This window comes from Gasterosteus aculeatus, chromosome X (genome assembly GCF_964276395.1).
Source record: "Gasterosteus aculeatus chromosome X, fGasAcu3.hap1.1, whole genome shotgun sequence".
In the NCBI taxonomy this organism is placed as follows: Eukaryota; Metazoa; Chordata; class Actinopteri; order Perciformes; family Gasterosteidae; genus Gasterosteus; species Gasterosteus aculeatus.
This window is the reverse complement of record NC_135698.1, coordinates 18,921,868-18,945,113: the sequence shown is the minus strand read 5'-3', so window position 1 is coordinate 18,945,113 and position 23,246 is coordinate 18,921,868. Positions and strand designations below refer to the sequence as shown.

General features: G+C 49.5%; 2 protein-coding genes and 1 long non-coding RNA gene across 4 annotated transcripts; 2 read left to right on the top strand and 1 right to left on the bottom strand.

Moving 5' to 3' along the window:
* The first annotated feature begins 7,804 nt into the window (after positions 1 to 7,804).
* Positions 7,805 to 8,668, top strand: LOC144383790 (uncharacterized). The gene is made up of 4 exons (XR_013451238.1): positions 7,805 to 7,945; positions 8,038 to 8,078; positions 8,170 to 8,275; positions 8,536 to 8,668. It is a non-coding gene; the product is annotated as an uncharacterized LOC144383790 (long non-coding RNA).
* A 775-nt stretch (positions 8,669 to 9,443) lies between these two features.
* Positions 9,444 to 13,684, bottom strand: fads2 (fatty acid desaturase 2). 2 transcript variants are annotated; one of them, XM_040163346.2, is made up of 13 exons: positions 13,518 to 13,684; positions 12,530 to 12,800; positions 12,331 to 12,441; positions 11,892 to 12,089; positions 11,708 to 11,809; positions 11,506 to 11,631; positions 11,360 to 11,420; positions 11,195 to 11,271; positions 10,967 to 11,064; positions 10,703 to 10,799; positions 10,534 to 10,613; positions 10,121 to 10,246; positions 9,444 to 9,970 (listed from the first exon to the last, which is right to left on the bottom strand). In XM_040163346.2, the coding sequence occupies exons 1-13, from the start codon at positions 13,538 to 13,540 to the stop codon at positions 9,919 to 9,921; spliced, it is 1,422 nt and encodes a 473-aa protein (XP_040019280.2). In that variant the 5' UTR covers positions 13,541 to 13,684; the 3' UTR covers positions 9,444 to 9,918. The 2 variants fall into 2 exon arrangements, with proteins under 2 accessions (XP_040019280.2, XP_040019283.2); XM_040163349.2 differs by having other exon boundaries at positions 13,328 to 13,520.
* A 2,771-nt stretch (positions 13,685 to 16,455) lies between these two features.
* On the top strand, positions 16,456 to 19,126 carry lrrc10b (leucine rich repeat containing 10B). The gene has a single exon (XM_040162058.2). It carries the CDS (start codon positions 17,184 to 17,186, stop codon positions 18,363 to 18,365), a length of 1,182 nt encoding a protein of 393 aa, XP_040017992.1. The 5' UTR covers positions 16,456 to 17,183; the 3' UTR covers positions 18,366 to 19,126.
* Positions 19,127 to 23,246: the final 4,120 nt, after the last annotated feature.

Below are 23,246 nucleotides of genomic sequence, written 5' to 3'. Positions count from 1 at the left end.
TGTCGGTCTTTGTCTTTGCATGTTGCAACGAGTCAATACACTCATATGAAGGCTGCTGTCAGCTTTCATACTGTAAGTCACACTCATTAGGTATATTCAGGCGAGGTCCAGTGGTTAGAAACAACCTCCACTGACTGCTCAACAGCAAGCAAGTTCAAATACGGCATCAGCACTTATATTATTTAGCTTATTTCAGTAAGATTTCTTCCTATTCTTATTTTACCTAATTTTGTCTGATTAAATATATTTATATGGGATAAGAGAAACAGGGCTGCTGCATTTCATTGCATTTTGATGAACTGTACCTTTTAAAATATATATTAATAAATGATTATAAATTAACTAAACGAGGTCAGAATGACATAATTCCCAAATACAATAATCATTCCGATGTATTTACACATGTATTGTAAATAAAAACTTTGTGACAAACCAAACTAGACTGTAAAACAAAGAATGAATGAATGATGAATGAATAGATTTGTTCTAACCTACACTGAGCAATGAGTGAATGGTGAACAGTAGCTTCCAGAAAACAGAACAATTAAAAGAAATGAACCGTTCTTCTGTTTTCAGAAGACCAGCGGGGACTCGGAGCTGCAGGAGGTCATGAAGCGGCGGCAGGAGAGGATCGACTCGAACAACGCGGACGGAACCTGCTGAGCAGCACGACGGCTGCAGCAGCTGCTTCAATCAACCTTCTGCTAATTATAATCCACAGGGGGGACATACTGAGATGTGGTACACATTCTTAGTCTATATTTATTTTGTATCATACGACTTGCATGTATTCCAGTGTTTTCTTATCTAATTATGTTGCTTTGGTTTTCATTGCCTCATTCAATTTTCGTACGAACAGGGGGACATATGAATCTACGCACAGTTGTGTTTGTGGGAGCACGTGTGAGCGCAACATGCATGTAATGTACATATATGTACCAGCTGTGTGGTCAATGTTTCTGCTCATCGGCAATATTCCAGCTGTTTACCTAATGGCTTAAATAAACAAGCAGTCCGTATCTCTCACACATCTAAATCTGTGCCAGAACGTTTGACACATTTTCTGATATATAGCCAATTATTTTCGTATTGCTGTTTACGAGTATAACAAATAATCAAACACACTATGTATGTCAGAAGTAGTCTCATCCCTGCAATGGACAAGCTCAACAATGAGTTATTGATAAAGATCACTGCAAACAAAAGCCAGCCGGCGCCCAAGAAGTTCCACGTGGAGCGAACGACCAGCGACCATGTACCGCTCACCTTCGACTCAAACCCACAGCAGGTGACTGAATGGCTCAACTTAAAACGATTCTCTAAACCGTAAGTCACACACACCGCTTATCAAGACATTAACAGAATCAACTGAAGAAAAGAAAAGGCGTAACTCTGACAATCTCACTAGTTATGGACACAATAATGCTGATTTTTGAATCGAGGTGTAACGCACCACAAGAGACCAGACTGAACTCAAGCGCAGAGCGCAGTTTTATTAGCGGGGTACAGACAAGGATCAGGCTTGGTAGTGTCCGGTGAACAGGCAGGGGTCGAAAAGCCAGGCAAGCAGGGAACAGACTGAGGCACCGTCAGGGAGCAGGCGAGGTCGTAGCTGGAGGTCAGGCGGGGGGGTCGAGAGCCGGCAGCGCGGAGGTAGGCAGAGGTACCGTCGGGGGTCAGGCAGGCGTGAACGAGGTCTGGGACAAAGGAGAGATCAATAACAGGTAGGCAGAAACAGGATATCTAGCGAACGCTCAGAATGTGATGGCAACATGCACAAGACTTCGCACCGGCTTCTGAGACTTCGGCAGCTTAAATGCCCAGCCTCTCCTGATGAGAGACGAGCCACAGGTGTGTTGGTGGGAGTGGCCGTGCCCGCTCAGTGGGCTGATCCTGAGTGGCACAAACCATTGTCACGTGCCACAGAGGGGTGACTGAGATCCCGAGCTTCGGACCTTAGTACTCCGGAGACGGGGAACGTCTGTTTGTGACACGAGGCTAGAAGAAAACATCACTCTTGAGTCTAGTAGTGTCCTACTTCGGTAAAAAAAATCAAATTAAAGCTTAGAAATAATAACTAGAAAAGGCATTTCCTGCTGAAAATGCGTTGGAATGCAAAAATCTGAAAGCTGAAATGAATATTTAAAAATAGCTGAAAATACAGAAAGTTGAAGGGAATTTGAATACATCTGAAATTACAGATATTAGAAAATCTGAAATGAATTTGAAATTGCTGAAAATACAGAAATGGGAGAAGCTGAAAGGAATTTCAATAGATAGATTCATGGTTAAGGTACAGATAATGATTGAGGCTTTCATTTTGTAATGAAGGAATTGGGTGAGGGGGGGGGGGTTGGGAGACAGAAGGTTTGTTATTCAAACTAAGAAGTTTTTAAATAATAGGCCTCATCACATGAGGTAAAAATTACAGTAAAAATTCCCTCCATGGGGCTTTCATTTTGAAATTATTGGATTGGGTGGGGTGGGGGGGTGTAGATAGAGGGAGGGAGGGTGAGGAAGGGAGGGGTGGTGAGGAAGAGATGGAGGAAGTGAACCACACCGTGCCCCGGTGTCCCGGCCTCCCGATCCATGCCCCCGACCCCCGATCCGACGCCCCGATCCATGCCCCCGACACCCGAGCCAGCGCCCCGATCCATGCCCCCGACCCCCGAGCCAGCGCCCCGAACCATGCCCCCGACCCCCGAGCCAGCGCCACGATCCATGCCCCCGACCCCCGAGCCAGCGCCACGATCCATGCCACCGACCCCCGAGCCAGTGCCCCGATCCATGCCCCCGGTACCAGTGCCTCGATCCATGCCCCCGACCCGACCAGTACCGGCCCCACGTTCCATGTCCCCGACCCGACCAGTACCGGCCCCACGTTCCATGTCCCCGACCAGTACTGGCCCCGCTCCAAGACTCTCAGCCCCGACCCCGACGCGGCCAGTCCCCGCTCCGAGACTCATGGCCCCGACGCCCCCAGTCCCCGCTCCGAGACTCATGGCCCCGACGCCCCCAGTCCTCGCTCCGAGACTCAGGCTCCCTCCCTCCCGTCCCATGGTCCTCACCCACCCTCCCGTTGGTGATTTGAGGGCTGTCTGGGATCCAGCCCTTGAGGGGGGGGCCATGGGGTGGGTTATGGGGGGGGCTGAGCCGCCGCCGACTGCGGAGGTGTTCCGTGTCCCCGAGCCGGAGCCGACTGCGGAGGTGTTCCGTGTCCCCGAGCCGGAGCCGACTGCGGAGGTTTCCCGTGTCCCCGAGCCGCCGCCGACTACCCCGGAGGTTTCCCGTGTCCCCGAGCCGCCGCCGACTACCCCGGAGGTTTCCCGTGTCCCCGAGCCGCCGCCGACTACCCCGGAGGTTTCCCGTGTCCCCGAGCCGCCGCCGACTACCCCGGAGGTTTCCCGTGTCCCCGAGCCGCCGCCGACTACCCCGGAGGTTTCCCGTGTCCCCGAGCCGCCGCCGACCCCTCCGGAGGTTTCCCGTGTCCCCGTGCCTCCAATTCCAGAGACGTTCCGGAGCCGGCCAAATGGCCGTCCGCCGGGCCGACCACCGGAGGCTCCCCGGCAGTGTGCCTGTCCGCCGGGCCGACCACCGGAGGCTCCCCGGTCGCCTGGCCGCCCGCCAGAGTTTCCCGGGTGGTTTGACCAACGTCTCGGGTGCGGCCCAGCGCTGGACGTTGTGCGCTGCGACCCAGCAGGGTCGGGATGTTGCTGCGGCCCAGCGCTGGACATTGTGCGCTGCGACCGAGCAGGGTCGGGATGTTGCTGCGGCCCAGCGCTGGAAACTGTGCGCTGCGACCGAGCAGGGTCGGAACGTCGTCGCGGCCCAGCGCTGGACACTGTGCGCTGCGGCCGAGCGTGGGGACCGTAGGTAGCCTGGAGCCGGACCGCAAGGTCCATCACCCGCTCCCAGGAAGAATCGCCGCCGGACGACCACGAAATGGCCTCCTCTTCTGGGGACCATGTGGTGGGCGGTGGATGGTGACCCAGATGCCTACTGAGGGCTCCAGATGGGGAGACGGAGTAGTACAAGTACCCAGCTGGAACCCCCGGGAGGACCGTTCCCCCACTACGGGCAGCCTGCTGGAGACTCCGTGGACCGCCCATTGCCAGACGGGTTCCCCTGAACTTGTCCAAGGGAAAAAACTCTGCTGAGTCCTTTCTTGGTCGCGTCATTCTGTCAGGGGGGTGAAGTGGAAGACTACCCCGGAGGTTTCCCGTGTCCCCGAGCCGCCGCCGACTACCCCGGAGGTTTCCCGTGTCCCCGAGCCGCCGCCGACTACCCCGGAGGTTTCCCGTGTCCCCGAGCCGCCGCCGACTACCCCGGAGGTTTCCCGTGTCCCCGAGCCGCCGCCGACTACCCCGGAGGTTTCCCGTGTCCCCGAGCCGCCGCCGACCCCTCCGGAGGTTTCCCGTGTCCCCGTGCCTCCAATTCCAGAGACGTTCCGGAGCCGGCCAAATGGCCGTCCGCCGGGCCGACCACCGGAGGCTCCCCGGCAGTGTGCCTGTCCGCCGGGCCGACCACCGGAGGCTCCCCGGTCGCCTGGCCGCCCGCCAGAGTTTCCCGGGTGGTTTGACCAACGTCTCGGGTGCGGCCCAGCGCTGGACGTTGTGCGCTGCGACCCAGCAGGGTCGGGATGTTGCTGCGGCCCAGCGCTGGACATTGTGCGCTGCGACCGAGCAGGGTCGGGATGTTGCTGCGGCCCAGCGCTGGAAACTGTGCGCTGCGACCGAGCAGGGTCGGAACGTCGTCGCGGCCCAGCGCTGGACACTGTGCGCTGCGGCCGAGCGTGGGGACCGTAGGTAGCCTGGAGCCGGACCGCAAGGTCCATCACCCGCTCCCAGGAAGAATCGCCGCCGGACGACCACGAAATGGCCTCCTCTTCTGGGGACCATGTGGTGGGCGGTGGATGGTGACCCAGATGCCTACTGAGGGCTCCAGATGGGGAGACGGAGTAGTACAAGTACCCAGCTGGAACCCCCGGGAGGACCGTTTCCCCACTACGGGCAGCCCGCTGGAGACTCCGTGGACCGCCCATTGCCAGACGGGTTCCCCTGAACAAGACAATGACGCGACAAGTGACACAGGAGACACATGGCTTAAATACACAAGGGAGGTGCAGGTGATTGGACACAGGTGGAAACTATTAGACAATCACAGGGGATGACGGGACAAGGCAGGAAGTGAAGTTACCCGGGGACACGAGTGGCAGAAAACTACAAAATACAACAGGAAGTGAACCACACCGTGACACATGCCCTCATTAATCTGAAGAAATGAAGCCTCTAGAGTGTATACTTTGGCTGTAAGGACAGAAGTGTGTCAAGTGGTCCAATTGCGGCCCTCGGGACGATATTTTGTGGCCCCATCCTTAATATGAAAGTGTAATGTTAGTGCGGCCCGCAAGTTTTATACTGTAACCCCACTGTCAGCTGCTGTGTGGGACATGTTATGATGTTCTGGTTTCCTACTGTTTGCTTGTCCAGTGAACGTGGCATGCATGTGACTGACATGGGGGGCGGGTCGTGTGTGTCGGCCGAGGTGCAGAGAGCAGGAGGGTGAAATTCAGTTTCCTGCCCTCTTTCGCGCAGGTGATCATGTGACTAACCGTTAGCATCGCTCGTTTAATAAAGTTTTCCTTTACGACTCACACTAACAACACATGAAGCATCTGACGTCACCGACGAGCGTCTCCGTCCATTACTACGCAGCTTCGATTCACGTAACTTCACGTTTGGCTATAAAGGAATTCCACGGTCACATGACCTTAGGTCTCCCCCGCTGAGTTAAAGGAGGACTAGTGTTGTAGTCTCATTCGGACCGATCCCCCAGGGTGGGGTTCAATGACTGCTTTTGAAAGTGAGTGTTAAGTTGTGTTATTGTCGACCATGCCGTTCGGACGCTAGTCTGGCCCGCGTTCGGTTGAAGTGGGCTGCATCTGGCCCGCAGCTGATTTGAGTTAGAGGCTTCATTTCTTCAGATTAATGAGGGCATGGTTGTGCTGATTGGATTAATGCGTTCATGGAATCCCAGAGTTCTTTAGTTTTGGCTTAAGGAGTGTTAGAGTGACACAACCTCTGCTAAAAGCCCCATAGGCTCCAATACAAATCTGCCGACATATTTGTCAAAAAATCCAGAAGGTACACGTTTTGTCAACGGCCATAGGAGCCGTATTTATTACCGGACAGACATAAAACACACATCCATGCGTTCGGTAGAGTCTTGGGTCTCGTAAAAACGCCATATTTTTTAGATAGCTGTTATAGTTTTGCGCTGAATGCCATTTGTTTGAGGTGTGGATTCTGTGTAACTCGCTGTCCTGTGTCTGCCCTTTGCAGCAGCTCGTTAATGAGCACAGGTGCGTCGTTGCCGTGGTTACGAGCACTCACACGCTGCAGGATCTCTGTCTGTGGCTCACAGCTGCTCCTATGACCTGATTAGTGGAGTCACATGACGCAGCTATGCTTTCTGTCAACAGACCAATATGATAAAGACACTCGCCCCCCCTCCCCCCTCCACCCTGACCTCTGCTCACTGTTAATCACTCACTAAGTCAGTCTGTCTATTTCTCCTCCTCTCTCTCTCCCTCTATCTCTTCCTCACCACCCCTCCCTTCCTCACCCTCTCACCCTCCCTCCCTCTATCTACACCCCCCCCCACCCCACCCAATCCAATAATTTCAAAATAAAAGCCCCATGGAGGGAATTTTTACTGTAATGTTTGTGATGAGGCCTATTAATTGAAAACTTTTAAGTGTGAATAACAAACATTCTGTCTCCCGCTATGAATATAACTCGTACTTCTAGTATTACAACTGATACTTCTACTACCATACTACTAGTATTTCTACTGCTATTAATACTACAACTACTACTAATGTTATTACAAATACTACTATAGCCAATAGTATCAGTATTCCTGCTGTTTCTACTGCTATTGATACTAAACCCACTTCTACTGCTAGTACTACTAATACCACAATTACAACTATAACTAGTACTACTACTACTATTACTACAAACAATTTTAAACCTCTTTTTATTCATCTCAGCTTTTGTTATTTCTGTACTTTTTTAAATTCATTTAAGCTCCTGCAACTTCTGTTTTGTTTTGCAATATTTCAGCTGTTTTCATTTCTGCTTTTTCAGCAAATCTATTGAAATTCCTTTCAGCTTCTCCCATTTCTGTATTTTCAGCAATTTCAAATTCATTTCAGCTTTTCTAATATCTTTTATTTCAGCAACTTTATTCAAATTCCCTTCAACTTTCAGTATTCTTCAGATGAGAAGAGAAAAACGTTTTTAGTTTGTTCATCTATGGACTAAAAGTGTAATAGCAGGTTGAGCTGGTTCATTTCGTCTTCGGCCCCCTCGAGCTGGTAAGAGCCATAAATCTGTTCAGAGTTCGCCTGATACAGATATGGATGAAGGCTATTACAGCTGATTTATGGACCTATTTGTGAATGCCAATAAACTGTCACCTGAGTGGAGCAACGTGGCTTTCAGCTCTGACTCAGCTGGTTCAGCTCCATTCACGTAGTGCGGGTTTCTGACCTTCCAGTATTCGGCCCCAGCTTAGATACGGTCGGTTTTAAATGCAGAGCTGTGATTAGGCTCGGCCTGTTGATAATGTGCAGTAACCTCAAATCGCGGCACAATTTTCCTCTCATTCTCACACACTGACGACAATGTGGTACCCTGCAAAACGCAGAGGCTGACCGTTGATGTGCACCTTAACGGTCCCATTCTGACCCTCCTGTGCTCCGTGTGGCAGAGAGGAGTGGCCCAGGGATCAATGTGCACCTCCTTATCACCCTAAGTTTCGTAACGGCTGGGAGCCGCCATTGGAGCTCCTCAGGACAGCCGCGTGGGAAACAGAGGGAGCAGCGGGGCCACTGGGGCCCCCCAGCAGCCCCGATTACAGACAACATGCAGCTGAAGATGTGAGGGACTTATTTGTTAGCTGCTGTCTGTGAGTGCACAACCATAACAGGTCCTGAACGCCAACCATGTAACAATCTGTCTGCTTTTTCAGTATTATGGAACACAATCCTCTAACTCAAATGGGTCAAATGGGTACGTAGGGAAGTCCTTTACCAACTTTGCCGTCGCTTTCACCCATAAAATACCTCACTGTTTGACGAGCGGACACCATTTCTCCTAACAGGTCTTACAATGGGGCGCCCTCCGCTCGCAAATATGCCAAAATTCGCTACCACTTTGTAGCACGGAATGCCAACGAGCTGTCGGTGCTGCAGGATGAAATCCTCGAGGTAAAAAACGCAAATATGGTTTTTAATCTAAACCAAATGCAGATTTTAGTATCTGGCCGGGACGATGCAAACTCTTGTTTGTTTACCTTTTGGGAAGGTAAACATTTAAGACGGACCTGACATGTAGTGTCTGCTGTAAACAAACTGTTTAACTGAGCAGTCTGTCGAGTGCTAAACCAAGTGTGTGTGTGTGTTTCACAAGACTTGACTTTAGTTAAAAATGGCGGCTTACGCAGTGAGATGTGAAACGTGTGTCACAGGTGATAGAGGATGACAAACAGTGGTGGAAACTTTGTAACCGCAGCGGTCAAGCCGGCTACGTCCCGTTTAACATCCTGGACGTGGTGAAGATCGAGGAGCCAGAAGCCCCCTACAACCAGGTGGGCTTTTCATGCAGTGTATTAACATTAGATTCTCTGATGAGAACAATAATCCTTTAGCTGTGTACGGGTGAGCCCTTAAAGGAAGTGATTCACTTAAAGGTCACTATCTATAAAACAGCAGCAAACAGTGGAGTGTCCACTGTGGCTCAGTGGTGGAGCGGGAAAATAAAAAACTAAACCTATATCAACAACAAAAAACAAACTTTAATACAACGCTAAATAACAACGTGGAAGGAACGTTGCTGCTATCAGTGCAGCCTTGCCTTCAAGCTCTCGGACCTTGTTGTGATCCTATTCATTGTGCAGCAGCACTTTCCCACCCTCAGCAAAAGCCTACACCCGCATAGACACGCACTGCACACATGCACGCTGGGCTCCAGGGTCAAAACGTATCAAGCACCAGTGAGATGAAAGTTAAACCTGTTTGATGGAACAAACACTTATTCATTATTATTACATCTTTGTGGCAAGGCCTCAATATAGCCAATTATTTTCGTATTGCTGTTTACGAGTATAACAAATAATCAAACACACTATGTATGTCAGAAGTAGTCTCATCCCGTTGGTACCTGCAGATCAGCACCAGGTATTAACATGAATAGTGTCGCTTTTCCTAAAATTAATCATGCATGTTTATCGTCAATAACAGTGAGACGCTATGATGAATGTGTTTGTATGCAGCATGATGCATGCATATGTGTAATGATGTGATGTGTAGTCACGAAATGAAGATTAAAGCAAAACATTCAGGATTTAAAGTTGTAAATATGATAAAAACGTTAGAATTTGGCAAATCTTTTTTTTATTCAGAATTCTTGTGTTGTCATTGGATCAATAATAGCAGAGGTGGATAAACAGTCAATACATTGGCTTTATTGATTACTGTAAGATAAGAACAGAAATGCAGTAACTAATTCGTCCTCAATTACATAGGAGTTTTGATCTGTCCATGTAATTGTCTCATTTTATTGTACTGCTTCACATTATAGTTATTAAAAAAAGATCCCTTTAAATACCTTACAATCAGTTTTTACAATTGCATCTCTAAAGCCATACTACTGTTGTTGAAGACACAACACATCCCATGAGCACTAAAAACCTGGCAGAGAATCTGAAAAAAAGTACATACTGTAACACCAGCACTAAGAAAAGATTGTTCCCACACTATCGACTGGATTATAAAACCAAACAATTACAATCAATGCATGATTCAGAAGAGGATGAAAGGTCACTCCTTGTAGGTGCAGAGCATTAAAGTTGTCATTTATGGAGATAAGCGTCAAGCCAGAGGTCGCCTGAGTTTTTCAGTGACCTGAAGAAAAGGGAACAAAAATACACAGTTCACACCCGACAGTTTAGATTCGGTCATTACAATACTTTCTTCTCATTACATCTTCATTATTCTGACAGTTTCACTGCTCACTGCAATGCTAGAACCTGAAAACGTCTGGATTGGACTTACCTGAAAACATCAGCGAAGCCTTGCCACATTGTCTTCACCTGGTAAGGGATGCCATGTTTGTCACACAGCGCGCGGACCTGGGGGGCCACCAGGTGGTAGTTATGGCGCGGCATCGTGGGAAACAAACTTCAGAGACAGAAGGGAGAGAAGAAGCTTCAAACATGTCTCAACAAATGCATTATGAAATAATAAGGGCGTCAAAGTAATCGTTTAAAAATAAGGGACGGGTGCTTTCACCATAGTTCTTTTTTTTTTTGAAGTAACATTTAGCATTTAAAACACCCAATGAAGGTCACTGCATGCTGGAGGAGCTTAGATTTATTCGAATTTGAATAATTATCTATAATTTCAGGAGCTTTTGTCTGTTCTTCCTACAAACTTTGAAGTGATGTTCTCCTCCATCACTGACTTACTGGTGTTCGATTTGAAAGTTGAGGTGTCCACTGAACCAGTCGTTGAAGGGGGACTGCTTGACATTACAGGTGGCGTGTAACTAAAGTAAAGAGGATGACACAAGACTAGAAGACGTGTTCATACATCAGCCGAATGCAAAGCTGGCTCCGTCGGCTGTAAATCGGGTACCTGCATGGACAGCCAGTCCTGGTGCTTCTCGTGGTCGATGTTCATGGGCAGATGATTCATTTGAGTCACCCACACAAAACAGTGGCTCTCCAAAATCCTGATGTAAGACAGCAGAAGACCAGTGACTGAACGTTTCGTCACACAATATGATCACGCTGTTGTAGAAAAAACTTCATATTTTTTCATAGAGGTTTTGATGGCTTTTGAGTTTCACCCTCCAGTATAGCTTGATCTGTCTACATCACTGTGAAAGGTGGTGTTTACCTGACGAAGCTGATGAGCAGCATTGAGCCAAGCAGGCCATACAGGGGGACAGAGCAGCAAAGGTAGCGCAGGTAGTGGGACAGAGAGCAAGCCAGGTCCTTCACAAAGACAGCAGGGTTTATATGAGTCATATTTGTATTCAAGATTCCTTCCAACCAGACGTAACCCTATATGTAGAAACCACTTGTATATAATCTGCACTGTAGCACCCGGAAGAGGGCATCTTACCACCCAGTCGTGGCGGGAAATCATGGAGCGCATTATTTGAATGTGGAAGTAAATTGGAATGAGAAGCGGCGGTCCAACTAGAAGGAGAGAAAAAGTAAACTTATTGTTCCTGTGTTTTCAGTTTTCATAGTTTCACTCTTTTTAAAATCAATTTCAGAAACATACCGAGGAAGAAGTACTGGTGTTGGTGGTGGTAGGGCATGTATTTGATCTTTTTTATGCCGTACTGTAACAGAGAGGAATTCAAAGTGAAAGGATGAAGAAAGACTGAATACCAACATGTCTAAGAATAAAAAACATCCACCACTTGCCTCCACCGGTTGAGTTTTACCAATCACGAAGAGGTGCAACATGTTGACGTCGGGGTCCTTACTGAAGACGTTGGGCTTGGCGTGATGCTGGTAATGCCTGTGATTCCACCAGTTGGCAGATGCTCCCTGAGAAAACAATCCCTTAATATTTGTGTACGGTTTGTTTAGAAATAAAGAGGTGCGACTGAGAACACCAAACCACCTTCAAATGGCCGATGGTGAACTTGTGCAACACGTGGTTCCAGCTGGACTTCTTGAAGACGGACAGATGGCCGAAGTCGTGCTGCAGCCACCCGGCCTGCAACTACAGGAGAGGAAGAGAAACCGGCGTTAGCTTAAAGTTTGTTGACAATAACGGCGTGCGGCGAAGGAATGTTCGGGGTCACCTGAGAGGTTGCCAGCAGGAAGGCGCTGAGAAGGGTGAGCGTCCAGCTGGTTCCCCAGACCCAGATGATCAGCCAGGCCAGGGCCTCCAGCAGCAGGATGTGACCCAGGTGGAAGCAGAAGAACGAGGGCCGAGCTCGGAACAGACCCTCGCTCTCCACCTTGGCGCGTAAAGTGTGGAAATCCTGTATGATGGTCGCCTGAGAGCGAAGACGAGCAGACGCCAGTCAGTGGGGGTCCAAGACTAAAAGGGGAGGTTCTCGCAACATTTGAGGACGTGCAGCTATACAGTTTTAGCGCAGGAGATGCAAAGAGACACGAAAAACAAGGCATGTAGGCAGTTTGAGTTGTCCTCAGGCGTTGGACATGGTCCCAACGCTGCCGCGAGACGCAAGAAATGAGATGTTTATTTTTGCTTGAAGAATCTGAGACTGATCTCACGCTTTTGTTCCGGTCCTGGCTGGGCTCTGTCGCTGCCAGCTCTCCAATCAGCAGAGGCTTCAGAAACTTTTGCACCCACTTTAGATCGGGATGAAAAGCAGTGAACGCCTCCTGGAAGAAACAAAAATTCGGGGGGTAAACAAAAACATTTTTTTTTAAAGTTTGCCAAATGAGTTTTACAATCTCGGTAAAAGGTCACCGTGGCATCCTCTCCGGCGTAGTGGCTGATGACCCGGATCCCTCCCGGGTGCCTTTTGGCCCACTGAGTAATGTTGTACACCTTCCGATCGATCACCAGCCACTGGTCGCTCCTGCTGCAGTGGCTCTGCACCTCCTGCCAAGTGTACACGCCACCTGCCCGCCCGTTGACCTGCTCCGCGGGCTCCGTCAGCTGGCCTCCACCTCCCATCCTCGCTGGCCTGCTTCCACCAAAGGTTCGGGTCAGCCGCAGACTTTGACACCTGGGTGTTCTGGAAGAGAAGAGAAAAGATGAGGCGTCTCAGGAGAGGTGTTTATCCTCCTCCGGCATCCAGATGAGGAGCGTTTCCGCCTGTTCCTCTCTTTAACTTTGACCACGCAGCTCGTGGTGACACGTGTGACGTCAGACAAAGAGCACAACAACCTGCACTAATGATTGATGGTGAAATCCAGGGAGCCATCGGCGGATTCTCACATTCTGCATCATTCTGTCTGCGTCCACTGACTCGGACACCTCGCGCGCGTTAACGCGCATGGCCGTCGTCTGATGAAACGCGATCTATTTTTAGCCCGTGAGGGCGTTTTTTGAAGCGACTATTCGTTTCACAGCAGCGCCCGGGGAAGCGCAATAAATCGCATTTCAACGCAATGAGCGATTAATCTGTGAAAACGGGACGTAAAACAGACAACGGAGAATCTGTTGATTAAACGTCCGCCGCCTCGGTATCGACCAGGTGAAGAAGACTCGCGGGCTGCGAAGGCCCCGCGACACGAAGATGGAAAAAGATTTCACACTTACAGAATCCAGATTGTGGGAAATCTCCCCGGGCTTCTCTCACTACAACACACCGGCGCACTTTATTGCCTCACGCTGTCATTTCGACCCATTTCAAATAGTGAACATCACCAACAAATTAAAAAAAAAAAGCCCGCATCCTTCTTCTGCCTCTTCTTCCCTGAAATGTTCATGCACTCATTCACCCACTCACGGTGCAAATTCCAAGCCGATCATTCGAGGGTTTCTGGACCAATCGGCGCGCAGCAAACCGGGGACCGCTGCTGATGTGCAATAGGCTCGACACGCAGCTCACATGACATGACATGTCATGCGTCTCCCCTGTAGCATCCCTCAGTGTGTGTGTGTGTGTGTGTGTGTGTGTGTGTGTGTGTGTGTGTGTGTGTGTGTGTGTGTGTGTGTGTGTGTGTGTGTGTGTGTGTGTGTGTGCATTACGTCCATATTATCGTGAACGGAGCTCCTTGGGATCATCGTTGTTCAACATCCAACTGTAGCTCAGTCGATGTTCTCAGAATAAAGGTGTATCTTTTGTTAGATTTTTGTGTATTGCTTTTTATACCTTTCTATGTATCCATCTATTTAGACACACCTCTGCCTCGACTAAAAGACTAACACATTGTAGCACTTAGATTGTACTTATAACGCCACTCATCTATAGCGAATTGTAAATTGGCTTATTTGAGGAAATTGCACTTTCTTGTTTCTTGCTCTTCTGAGTTTGCGTCCTTATGGTTGAATGCACTTATTGTAAGCTAATTGTCAGCTAAATGACATGTAATGTAATGTAATGTAATATGCATCTATTTATCTATTGATTTATCGACTTATATATGTAAATATCAACATATATCGATCTGGAAGTCTGTGTCCTCATCCGTAACAAGCTCGGGTTCAAGTTAACCTAATTATTTAATTTGGTATCATTTTAAAGAGATCCCTCGTCGGTGTGAAAGCAGATCTCTACAAAATATTCTAAATCAAGCAATCTTTGTGTCAATGTCGGGCAACAGTAAAATACTGGAAAACTATTCTTCTCTTCAGCTGTAATAAGGTCACAGGTTTGTTTGGTGTGATGTGTTTTTATCTCAGTATTACAGTAACATGATGAAATGAATGACATGTTATGAAATGGTGTGTTGCAGTTCCCTCGTCCACCAGCAGATGCTGCAGATGTGTTCCTTTAATCCGACACCTTCCTTGTCCTCATTTAACCCCAAAGCTGCAACAGCAGCAGGTAACATCACAGTCTTTTGTGCTGCATCAGAAAAACACTCGACAGTGGGATTCAACCCACAATAGATGCTTCTGCATTAATTATTCGATTTTGGATGATAGAAAATAACACTTTTTTCTTTTTCTTTGTGTTGTCTTTGCATGGGTTTCTCACGTTGGCCGTGTAAAGCAGTTCTTCATGTGCCCTCAACACATTCTTCTCAGCTGTAACATCCAGTCACGGCCCGGGGGTCGCTGTCTTTCTGTCTGCTGCTTACAGTCCACCGTGTCATTTCAGGGTCGTTTGAATGCGGTGCAGAAATTTGCGAATCAGCTCTTTTGGTTCTCAGCATATCAGACGGGATTATCCTCAAGCAGCGCGCGGCCTGTCTCCCTGTTTGTCTGCCTCTTCTGCCACAGCTCATCAGGCTGACGGGAGCCCTGCACATCTGACCCCAGCAGCGTTTCCAGGCTTTCCTCCAGTATCACGACCAACAAAACATGCCATCAATCAGAAAACATAACTGCTGTCGTCAAGAATGCAAGTACATTAGTATGTATTGTACAGTTTGAGGTATTGGTAGTTTACATATCTTTTCAAACGGACATATTCTGCAGTTGGCATTAAACGTCTAAGGTTTTAGTTACTTTTTTAAGATGAAGATTTTACATTCAGGTCCCTATTAAATTATGCAACACTGCAGAATAAACAATATAACACACAATGCTGTTTCACTCTATGCACCACCTGCAACAATAATAAGATTATTCATATTGTTGTTGGTGTTGGAAGATGTATTTTGATTACTTTAAGTAGTTTTAGTAAAGAAAGTTACACTACTTAAGTAATACTACAGAAGTAGTTGATATTTAATTGAAGTAGAGATGCTCAACATGGAAATTTTCAAAATTGTACTTTGTTTTGTACTTTTACACAGAGAGGGTATAAATATTGTGCCCCTGGATTGAGTTAGCTTGTGCTATAACTGCTGTTGTCCTTTTATTTGTAACTGGCTCTGGGCTCATCAAATTTTGGAGCTATTTCGAGCCTCAGTGTATGAATACATTTTAGTCGAGTCACATCCGTGACAGATTGTGGATATCTCTCCATCTCTCCCCCACCTATCTAGGGGTGAGGTAACAGACATCTCTTTCCTCAATCATGCTTCCTATCTGACTGTTAGTGCATTCAATTATTCTCATGCTATACACATGTTGAACACAGTGTTGGGGTTTGCAGCACTATCAGAGGTTATTTTTTGTTATTTCTGCATCTGTTCTTTGTCAAAGCAGAAAGTCACACCAAGGCTGTCGTCACAGCTTTTTAATTGCTCTATAAAAACTTGCTGAAGCGAATGTCTGTAGTGTTTGATACAAGCCAGCACTAAATGTACCATCTTTGGAGGTCCAACAGACCTGTGATGACTAGCATTATTTATTTTAGAGTAGCCAAGTAAAAGGTCTGTATTCAAAATGTTACAGGGTTAAAAGTGTGTACAATCATCAGCAAAACATAAATAAAGGATAGAAAGAAAGAATTTTAAACCCATCGATGTTGATTAGTGCATCTCATTTATGTTTTGTAAATTACTTAAAACATATTCAGATAAATGTTGTGGAGAAAGAAATGTTCCTGGAGAATAAAGAGAGAACAGGTAAAGACATTAAAGTACATTACATGGTTACTGTGACGGAGACAAAACAATTACTTCGAATTGAAATCTACAAAAAGGGGGAAACTTTTTTTGTTACCACCTTGAAATGTAATACTGTAATCTACTACTTTAAACACACACACACACACACACACACACACTCATGTGATGTTGGAGCCCCCTGCTCCGGTTACAGAGGGAGGGAGGAGGGAGGAGGGAGGAGGGAGGCAGCGCTTCAATGTAAACCACCTCACTGATGGAGAGAGGCGGCCGGACGTCGGGAGAAGACTCTCGCTCACTCAGTCGCCGCTGCAGTTTCCCAAAATGTGCACTTTCCTTCAGCGCGGACGAAAACTTCGGGAGACCTTTCCCTCTGATGGGGAGCAGCCGCATTAACCAGTGGACACACTTCCATCAACTGCCTTTCTTTGCTGCCGGCCAGGTCACCGGGGATGTGCACCCGCCGTGGGCTTATCCACCGACACCCGGCACGAGGAGGGATATTTAACTGACCTTTTAGTCCTAATGGTGCACTTCTTCCCTGTTCTGATAGACGGACGGGATCACGTGGACGGATGACCTGAAAGCTGCACATTATCTTTCTCCGAGAAAGCGTGGAGGAAGTTAAAAGAAGAGAGGGTAAGGACTGCAAGAATTCCATTTCAGCACAGAAATTCAACTCTATTTCTGGTTGGCTCTGCCACCAGCAGTGATATCATTACTCCAACTCCACACTGTCAGATTGCTTCAACTTGTGTTTTCACGATCAGGCGGCATCCAAAGTGACGAAGAGACACTACTGTTTTTTGCATGGCAGCAGGAGCGTTAACCGGCCCCGGACCGCCATGCCGTTTGCAGCCGTTTGTGGGATCAACAACGAGGCAGCAGCAGCTCTCGGGCGGGGGGGGTTAACTTGTCACACACGCTACTTCATCAAATGACTCCGTCCTGACTCACATAGGGGTCAGGGGTCAGGGGCTGCGGGCCACGGCATGGGCAACTCCTCCAGGAAGGGAGAGGGAGAAGAGGAAGAGGACGGGGCGAAGGATGGTGAAGAGGCTGATATTGCAGAGAAGAAGAAGAAGAAGAAGGACGAGGTGGTGGAGGTCGAAGCAGAGCTCCCGCTGGGGGTGGAGGAGATGTTCGACAGCGGGGATCCCGTGCTGGACTTGAGCTACCGCAAATTTAAGCGTTTGCCGTCGCGAGTCAGCGCGCTGTTGCATCTGGAGAAGCTGTACGTTTGTGGGAACCGGCTGCGCACGCTGCCGGACAGCGTCTCCCGGCTGCAAGGTCTGCGTATCCTGGCCCTGGACTTCAACAAGATGGAGGACGTTCCGGCGGCCGTCTGCCAGCTCACTAAGCTCACACGCCTCTACCTGGGCAGCAACCGGCTCATGACCCTCCCACCCGAGCTGAGGAACCTGCAAAGTCTGCGCTGTTTGTGGGTGGAGAGCAACTACATCCAGAGTTTTCCACGGGAGCTCTACGACCTTCCCTGCCTCAAGTCCCTTCAGATTGGAGACAACCGGCTGAAGACGCTGCCCTCTGACCTCTGTCGTATGGAAGCTCTGAGGGGATTATGGCTCTACGGGAACCGCTTTGACACCTTCCCCAAAGTGTTGCTGCGCATGGAGGGTTTGGAGATTTTAGATCTGGACCGCAACAAGATATCAGAGTTTCCCAGCCTGAAGCGTCTCCGCTCCCTCCGGCTCTTCTCCTACGACCACAACCCAGTGGATTGCCCTCCTCGAGTGGGCGACGAGGTGCTGGTGGTTGGGGAAGGCGCTGCAGAGTTCCTGGAGCAGCGCGAGGCCAAGAATGAGAGACTGCGCAAGGCCGCGGAGGAAGAGGCCGAAGAGTCGGCTCTGGCGGGCGAGGAGCTGGTGATTCACGGCATCCTGAAAAACAGCAGCTCCAACTCAAAACAATCTGGGGGGACCGGAGAGGACGCCGACCCTAAAGAGGAAGAGTGGCCAGCAGATGAGAGGGAGGAGGATATGGACGGAGCTGAGCTGGAGTATGACGAGGAGGGGGTTGAATATGAGACCGAGGAGCTGATATGCGAGGGAGAAGGGTTTGAGTACGAGGGGGACGACCTGCAGTACGAGAGGGCTCAGCTGGACTATGAGTACGAGAGGCTGGAGGACGCCGGGAGACAAGATGAAGGGGCATGAGACGCCCCTCACACATCCAGACTCGGACGATCTGCAGGCGGGCGGAGGTGGATGACGGAGAAGAAGCTGACACACAACTGGCACCTGTGACATCTCAATCAACTGCAAATGACCAAATCAGAGCAGGACTCAGGTGGTTTGTGTGTGTGTGTGTGTGTGTGTGTGTGTGTGTGTGTGTGTGTGTGTGCGAGGGTTTTAACATAAGGGTTATTTTTGTGTACACCATCTTTCCTTATTAAATGTTAACTCGGCTGGTGAAGTTGGTGTATTTATAATATGTCGTCACGGGGACCCAGTGAACGCACCAGCTACTGTTTACGCTGTCGTATTTCCACAAATCATGGTCAGTGTCAGTTGTGTGTGCGAGCGCGCCGCGTATTTTTATAAAGCCAGACAGCGTGTGCGCATGTAAATGTGTGTACTGGATTTGGATACAACGTATTTAAGACGTGCTAAACACAACTCTCCAACCCGTGTCAGTGTTGTGTAAGCAGTCCCGAGAAGTAGGAGTGAGACTAGCGGGATTATTAGAGGGGTGAATAGCTGGTGTGCCTCACCATAAAAGGTGAGTCTGCAGAGCGGCTCCAGACACGAAATAAGACTCACGAAAGCATCAAGCAGGAGTTCAGCAGGTCAGACGTGGGTCAGTCGTGACCTTTGTATACTCCTTTTTGTCAGCGACTGCACCCTTTCTAACCGTGGCTCTAACACCAAGCAGGTCCGGCCCTTGTTCTCCTCTCATTTCTTCACTCATTATTCATGTGGGGTGTCACACCGCGGTGAAATTGTCTGTTGTTTTACTCTGTGGGGCATTTTGTCTTGTCATTTACGGTTTTATTTTGAAATAATAACTCCTCTCGTTTCAGGTCACTTACCCTTCCTCATGTGTCACCAGTCTGATTGTCTTCCCTGATTCCTGATTGTGTCCACCTGTTCCCCATTCCCCTCCATGTGTATTAATAGTCTGCGTCTCCCTTTGTCCTGTGCCAGTGTGTTCGTCATTACCCATGTGTTCTACCTCGTTCTGCCACGTCACAGGTTCCTTTTTGTTGTTATTCAGGATCTTCGATCGGCCCAGTGCCTTCACCTCCACGCAGGTTGTTTTTTTGGTTTTGCTTAAGTTTTGTATTCCTAGGTTAGATGCAACATTAATCTTTCATAGTTCTTTGTTTTTCCTCCTATAAGGAGTGATTTTGTTTTGAGACGTTGCCTCCGTCAATAGAGTGCGTTGGTTACTTTGATAAATTTAAAAGCCTTTTGTTTTCCTCCTAGAGCGGAGTGATTTTGTTTTTTGATAGTTTTATAGCCACACTTCGTCCTGGTTTATTTTATCGGAAGAAGTGTGACCTAGGATAATTTCATAGCCCGCTTTAGACTCTGTCTGGAGGACCTTCGCTGCATAAATAAAGATCTCCTTTCCTACCTGAGAACCCTGCGCCTGCTTCCTATCTTCCTCACGGGCTGACAGTACACACTGGCCAGTATGGAAGCAGCAGGGGAGGACCTTCTCGCGCAGGCCCTAGCCTCTCAGGGGGAGCGTCTCTTCCAGCAGGAAGAGCAGATGACTTCACTGAGCCAGGGACTCAGAGGCCTGGCCCGTAGTCAGGAGGACTTCAAGGCTGCTGTTTTTGACCAGATAGGGGGTCTCGCGGGTCAGCTTCAGCAGCTTCTCAGAGGTTCTGAGAGGAGGGACCCGGCACCTCCTGCACCTGAACCTTCGCCCCCTCCCACCTTCCCCTACGCAGGAACTGGGGTTCGGCTGGCACCTCCCGAGCGATATACGGGAGACCATGGACAATGTAAGGCATTTCTCATAGACTGCGACATGCATTTTGAACTCTCGCCTCAACACTTCCCCACAGATCGAGCCAAGGTGGCTTACGTAGTCTCCCACCTGTCGGGAAGGGCGAAGGCGTGGGCCGTCGCAGAATGGGAAAGCGGATCCTCAATCTGCGACTCCATTCAGGATTTTAAAGAAGGGCTCCGAAAAACTTTTGATCCGGTCACAACAGAGCGAGAACGGGCAAGAGAGCTCAGTGGGCTGAAGCAGACAAGAGAATCCGTCTGTGACTACGCCATTCGCTTCAGGACTTTGGCGGTGCAGAGCGGCTGGAATACCACAGCGCTTTATGACGTCTTTCTTAAAGGATTGGCTGCGCCCATCCAAGAGCGATTGCTGCCTCTGGACCTTCCTCCAGACCTGGACTCCCTCATCGCCCTCGCTATCCGAACGGATAATCGGCTCCTGGAATTTAGGGCTCTCCAGGGACAACGCCTGGACGCTCCACATCGCTCACAGCACTACCCCGCCCTCTCCGGGTGGGCTCCCGGCCGGGCGCCACCAGATCAGCGCCGGTCTTCTTCCCCGGTTGGCGGAGACGAACCTATGCAGCTGGGTGGTGCTCGGCTCACCCCGGAAGAACGGCAGCGCCGATTGAGGGAAGGTCGGTGTTTCTACTGCGGGGAGCTCGGTCACCTGGTAGCCGCATGTACGGCCAAGACGCCGTGGTTAGGCAACCGACCCACGGCTCCAGGCTCATCGACACGGGTTTTGACCTCCATTAAGGTACAACACAACACCACAGTCATGACGTTGGATGTTTTAATTGACTCAGGGGCTGACGAGAGCTTAATGGACTGGGGACTAGCAAACAGACTGGGGTTAAAGACAAAGACTCTCGCACGTCCCATCAGGGCTAGTGCTTTAAGTGGGGAAGCATTATTCACCATCACACATGTCACTGAGCCTGCTGTACTTTCCATAGACAATCACACAGAACTGATGAATTTTTTTTTGTTTCACTCACCGACAAGCACCCTAGTACTGGGATTCCCATGGCTTGTTCGCCACAACCCCCACTTAGACTGGCCTACGGGCAAGATCATGGGATGGGGAAAAGACTGTGAAGGGAATTGTTTGCGGGAGAAGCCTCACCGACCCATCACCACTTTAATAAACACTGTTTCTGCTCACCCCGTCGCAGAGCCCCAGTACCCAGATCTGACCTCCGTTCCCCCCTGCTACCATCATCTCAAGGAGGTCTTTAATAAAACAAAGGCCACGTCTCTCCCTCCACATCGACCGTATGACTGCGTCATCGAGCTCATCCCCGGCTCCACCATTCCTAAGGGTCGCTTGTATTCTGTGTCGGGACCCGAACGTCAGGCGATGACTGAGTACATTGATGCATCTCTGAAATCGGGGCTCATCCGGCCGTCATCGTCACCTGCGGGTGCCGGGTTCTTTTTTGTTAAAAAAAAAGATGGGTCTTTGAGACCATGTATAGACTATAGTCCACTTAACAACATCACAATAAAGAATCGCTACCCACTTCCCTTGATGACCTCTGTTTTTGATCAGCTCCAGCAGGCCACAGTCTTCACAAAACTGGACTTGCGCAACGCGTACCATCTGGTCCGAATAAGAGAGGGAGACGAGTGGAAGACTGGGTTCAATACACCGAGCGGTCATTACGAATACTTAGTCATGCCTTTCGGCCTCACCAATGCTCCTGCCGTATTCCAAGCCATGATTAACGATGTCCTCAGAGATTTTCTTGACCACTTTGTTTATGTTTACCTCGACGACATTTTAATCTACTCACCAGATCTAGACACACACAAACGCCATGTACACCAAGTCCTTGAACGTCTTCTCTGCAATCACCTGTATGTGAAAGCAGAGAAGAGTGAGTTTCATGCCGACACCATCTCCTTCCTGGGTTTTATTGTAGCCCCTGGAAGAGTCCAGATGGATCCGGCTAAAGTAAGCGCGGTGGCTGAGTGGCCTACGCCCGATAGCCGCAAGAAGGTTCAGCAATTCCTGGGGTTTGCTAACTTTTACAGGCGGTTTATCAGAGGCTTCAGCGCGATAGCTGGTCCCCTTCACGCCCTGACATCCCCCCAGGTGCGGTTCAACTGGTCCCCAGATGCAGAGGAGGCGTTTCAGAACCTCAAGTGTCGCTTCACCTCGGCGCCCATCCTTACTCTGCCAGACCCACAGCGCCAGTTCGTGGTAGAGGTTGACGCTTCCAATGAGGGGATCGGGGCCGTCTTATCGCAACGGTCAGCGGCCGATGGCAAGATGCACCCCTGCGCCTTCTTGTCCCGGCGACTAAACTCTGCACAGCGGAATTATGACGTTGGCAACCGGGAGCTGCTAGCGGTCAAGGTGGCCTTGGAGGAGTGGAGACATTGGCTGGAGGGGGCACAACATCCGTTTATCGTGTGGACAGACCATAGGAACCTCGAGTACATCAAACAAGCGAAGAGACTAAATTCACGCCAGGCCAGGTGGGCATTGTTTTTCAACCGCTTTTGCTTCACCTTGTCTTACAGGCCGGGGTCCCGGAATGTTAAACCAGATGCCCTGTCACGCATCTACGACCCGGAACCAGTGGCCAAAAAACCAGAACCCATCCTTCCACAGAACTGTGTGGTTGGAACAGTTTCCTGGCCGATAGAACAAGAGGTGAAGCGTGCGAATGGGGGGGCGCCTCCACCTCGTGGGTGCCCAGAGCATTGTTTGTTTGTTCCAGTGGAATTGCGCCCAAACGTGATTCGGTGGGCCCACACCTCGCTGCTCACCTGTCATCCAGGAGTCCGGAGAACAATGTTCGCCATATCTCAGCGGTTCTGGTGGCCATCCATGGAATCAGGGGTCCGGGAATACGTCGACGCATGTCCGGTCTGTGCTCGGAACAAAACGGCCACCGGGGCACGCATGGGACTGCTGCAACCCCTACCCATCCCATCCAGGCCGTGGTCGAACATTTCGATGGACTTCATCACGGGGCTCCCGGCTTCAAAAGGTAACACCACGATTTTAACCGTGGTGGATCGCTTTTCCAAGATGACACATTACATTGCCTTGCCTAAACT

Excerpts from the sequence above, each read along its gene's own strand:
- fads2 (XM_040163346.2), bottom strand. The coding sequence starts at position 13,540 with ATGATCGGCTTGGAATTTGCACC. Across the intron at positions 10,614-10,702 it reads AGGACTGGCTGTCCATGCAG|TTACACGCCACCTGTAATGT; the intron begins GTACCCGATTTA and ends TCTTTACTTTAG. Across the intron at positions 9,971-10,120 it reads GGCTTCGCTGATGTTTTCAG|GTCACTGAAAAACTCAGGCG; the intron begins GTAAGTCCAATC and ends CCTTTTCTTCAG.
- lrrc10b (XM_040162058.2), top strand. The coding sequence starts at position 17,184 with ATGGGCAACTCCTCCAGGAAGGGAGAGGGAGAAGAGGAAGAGGACGGG.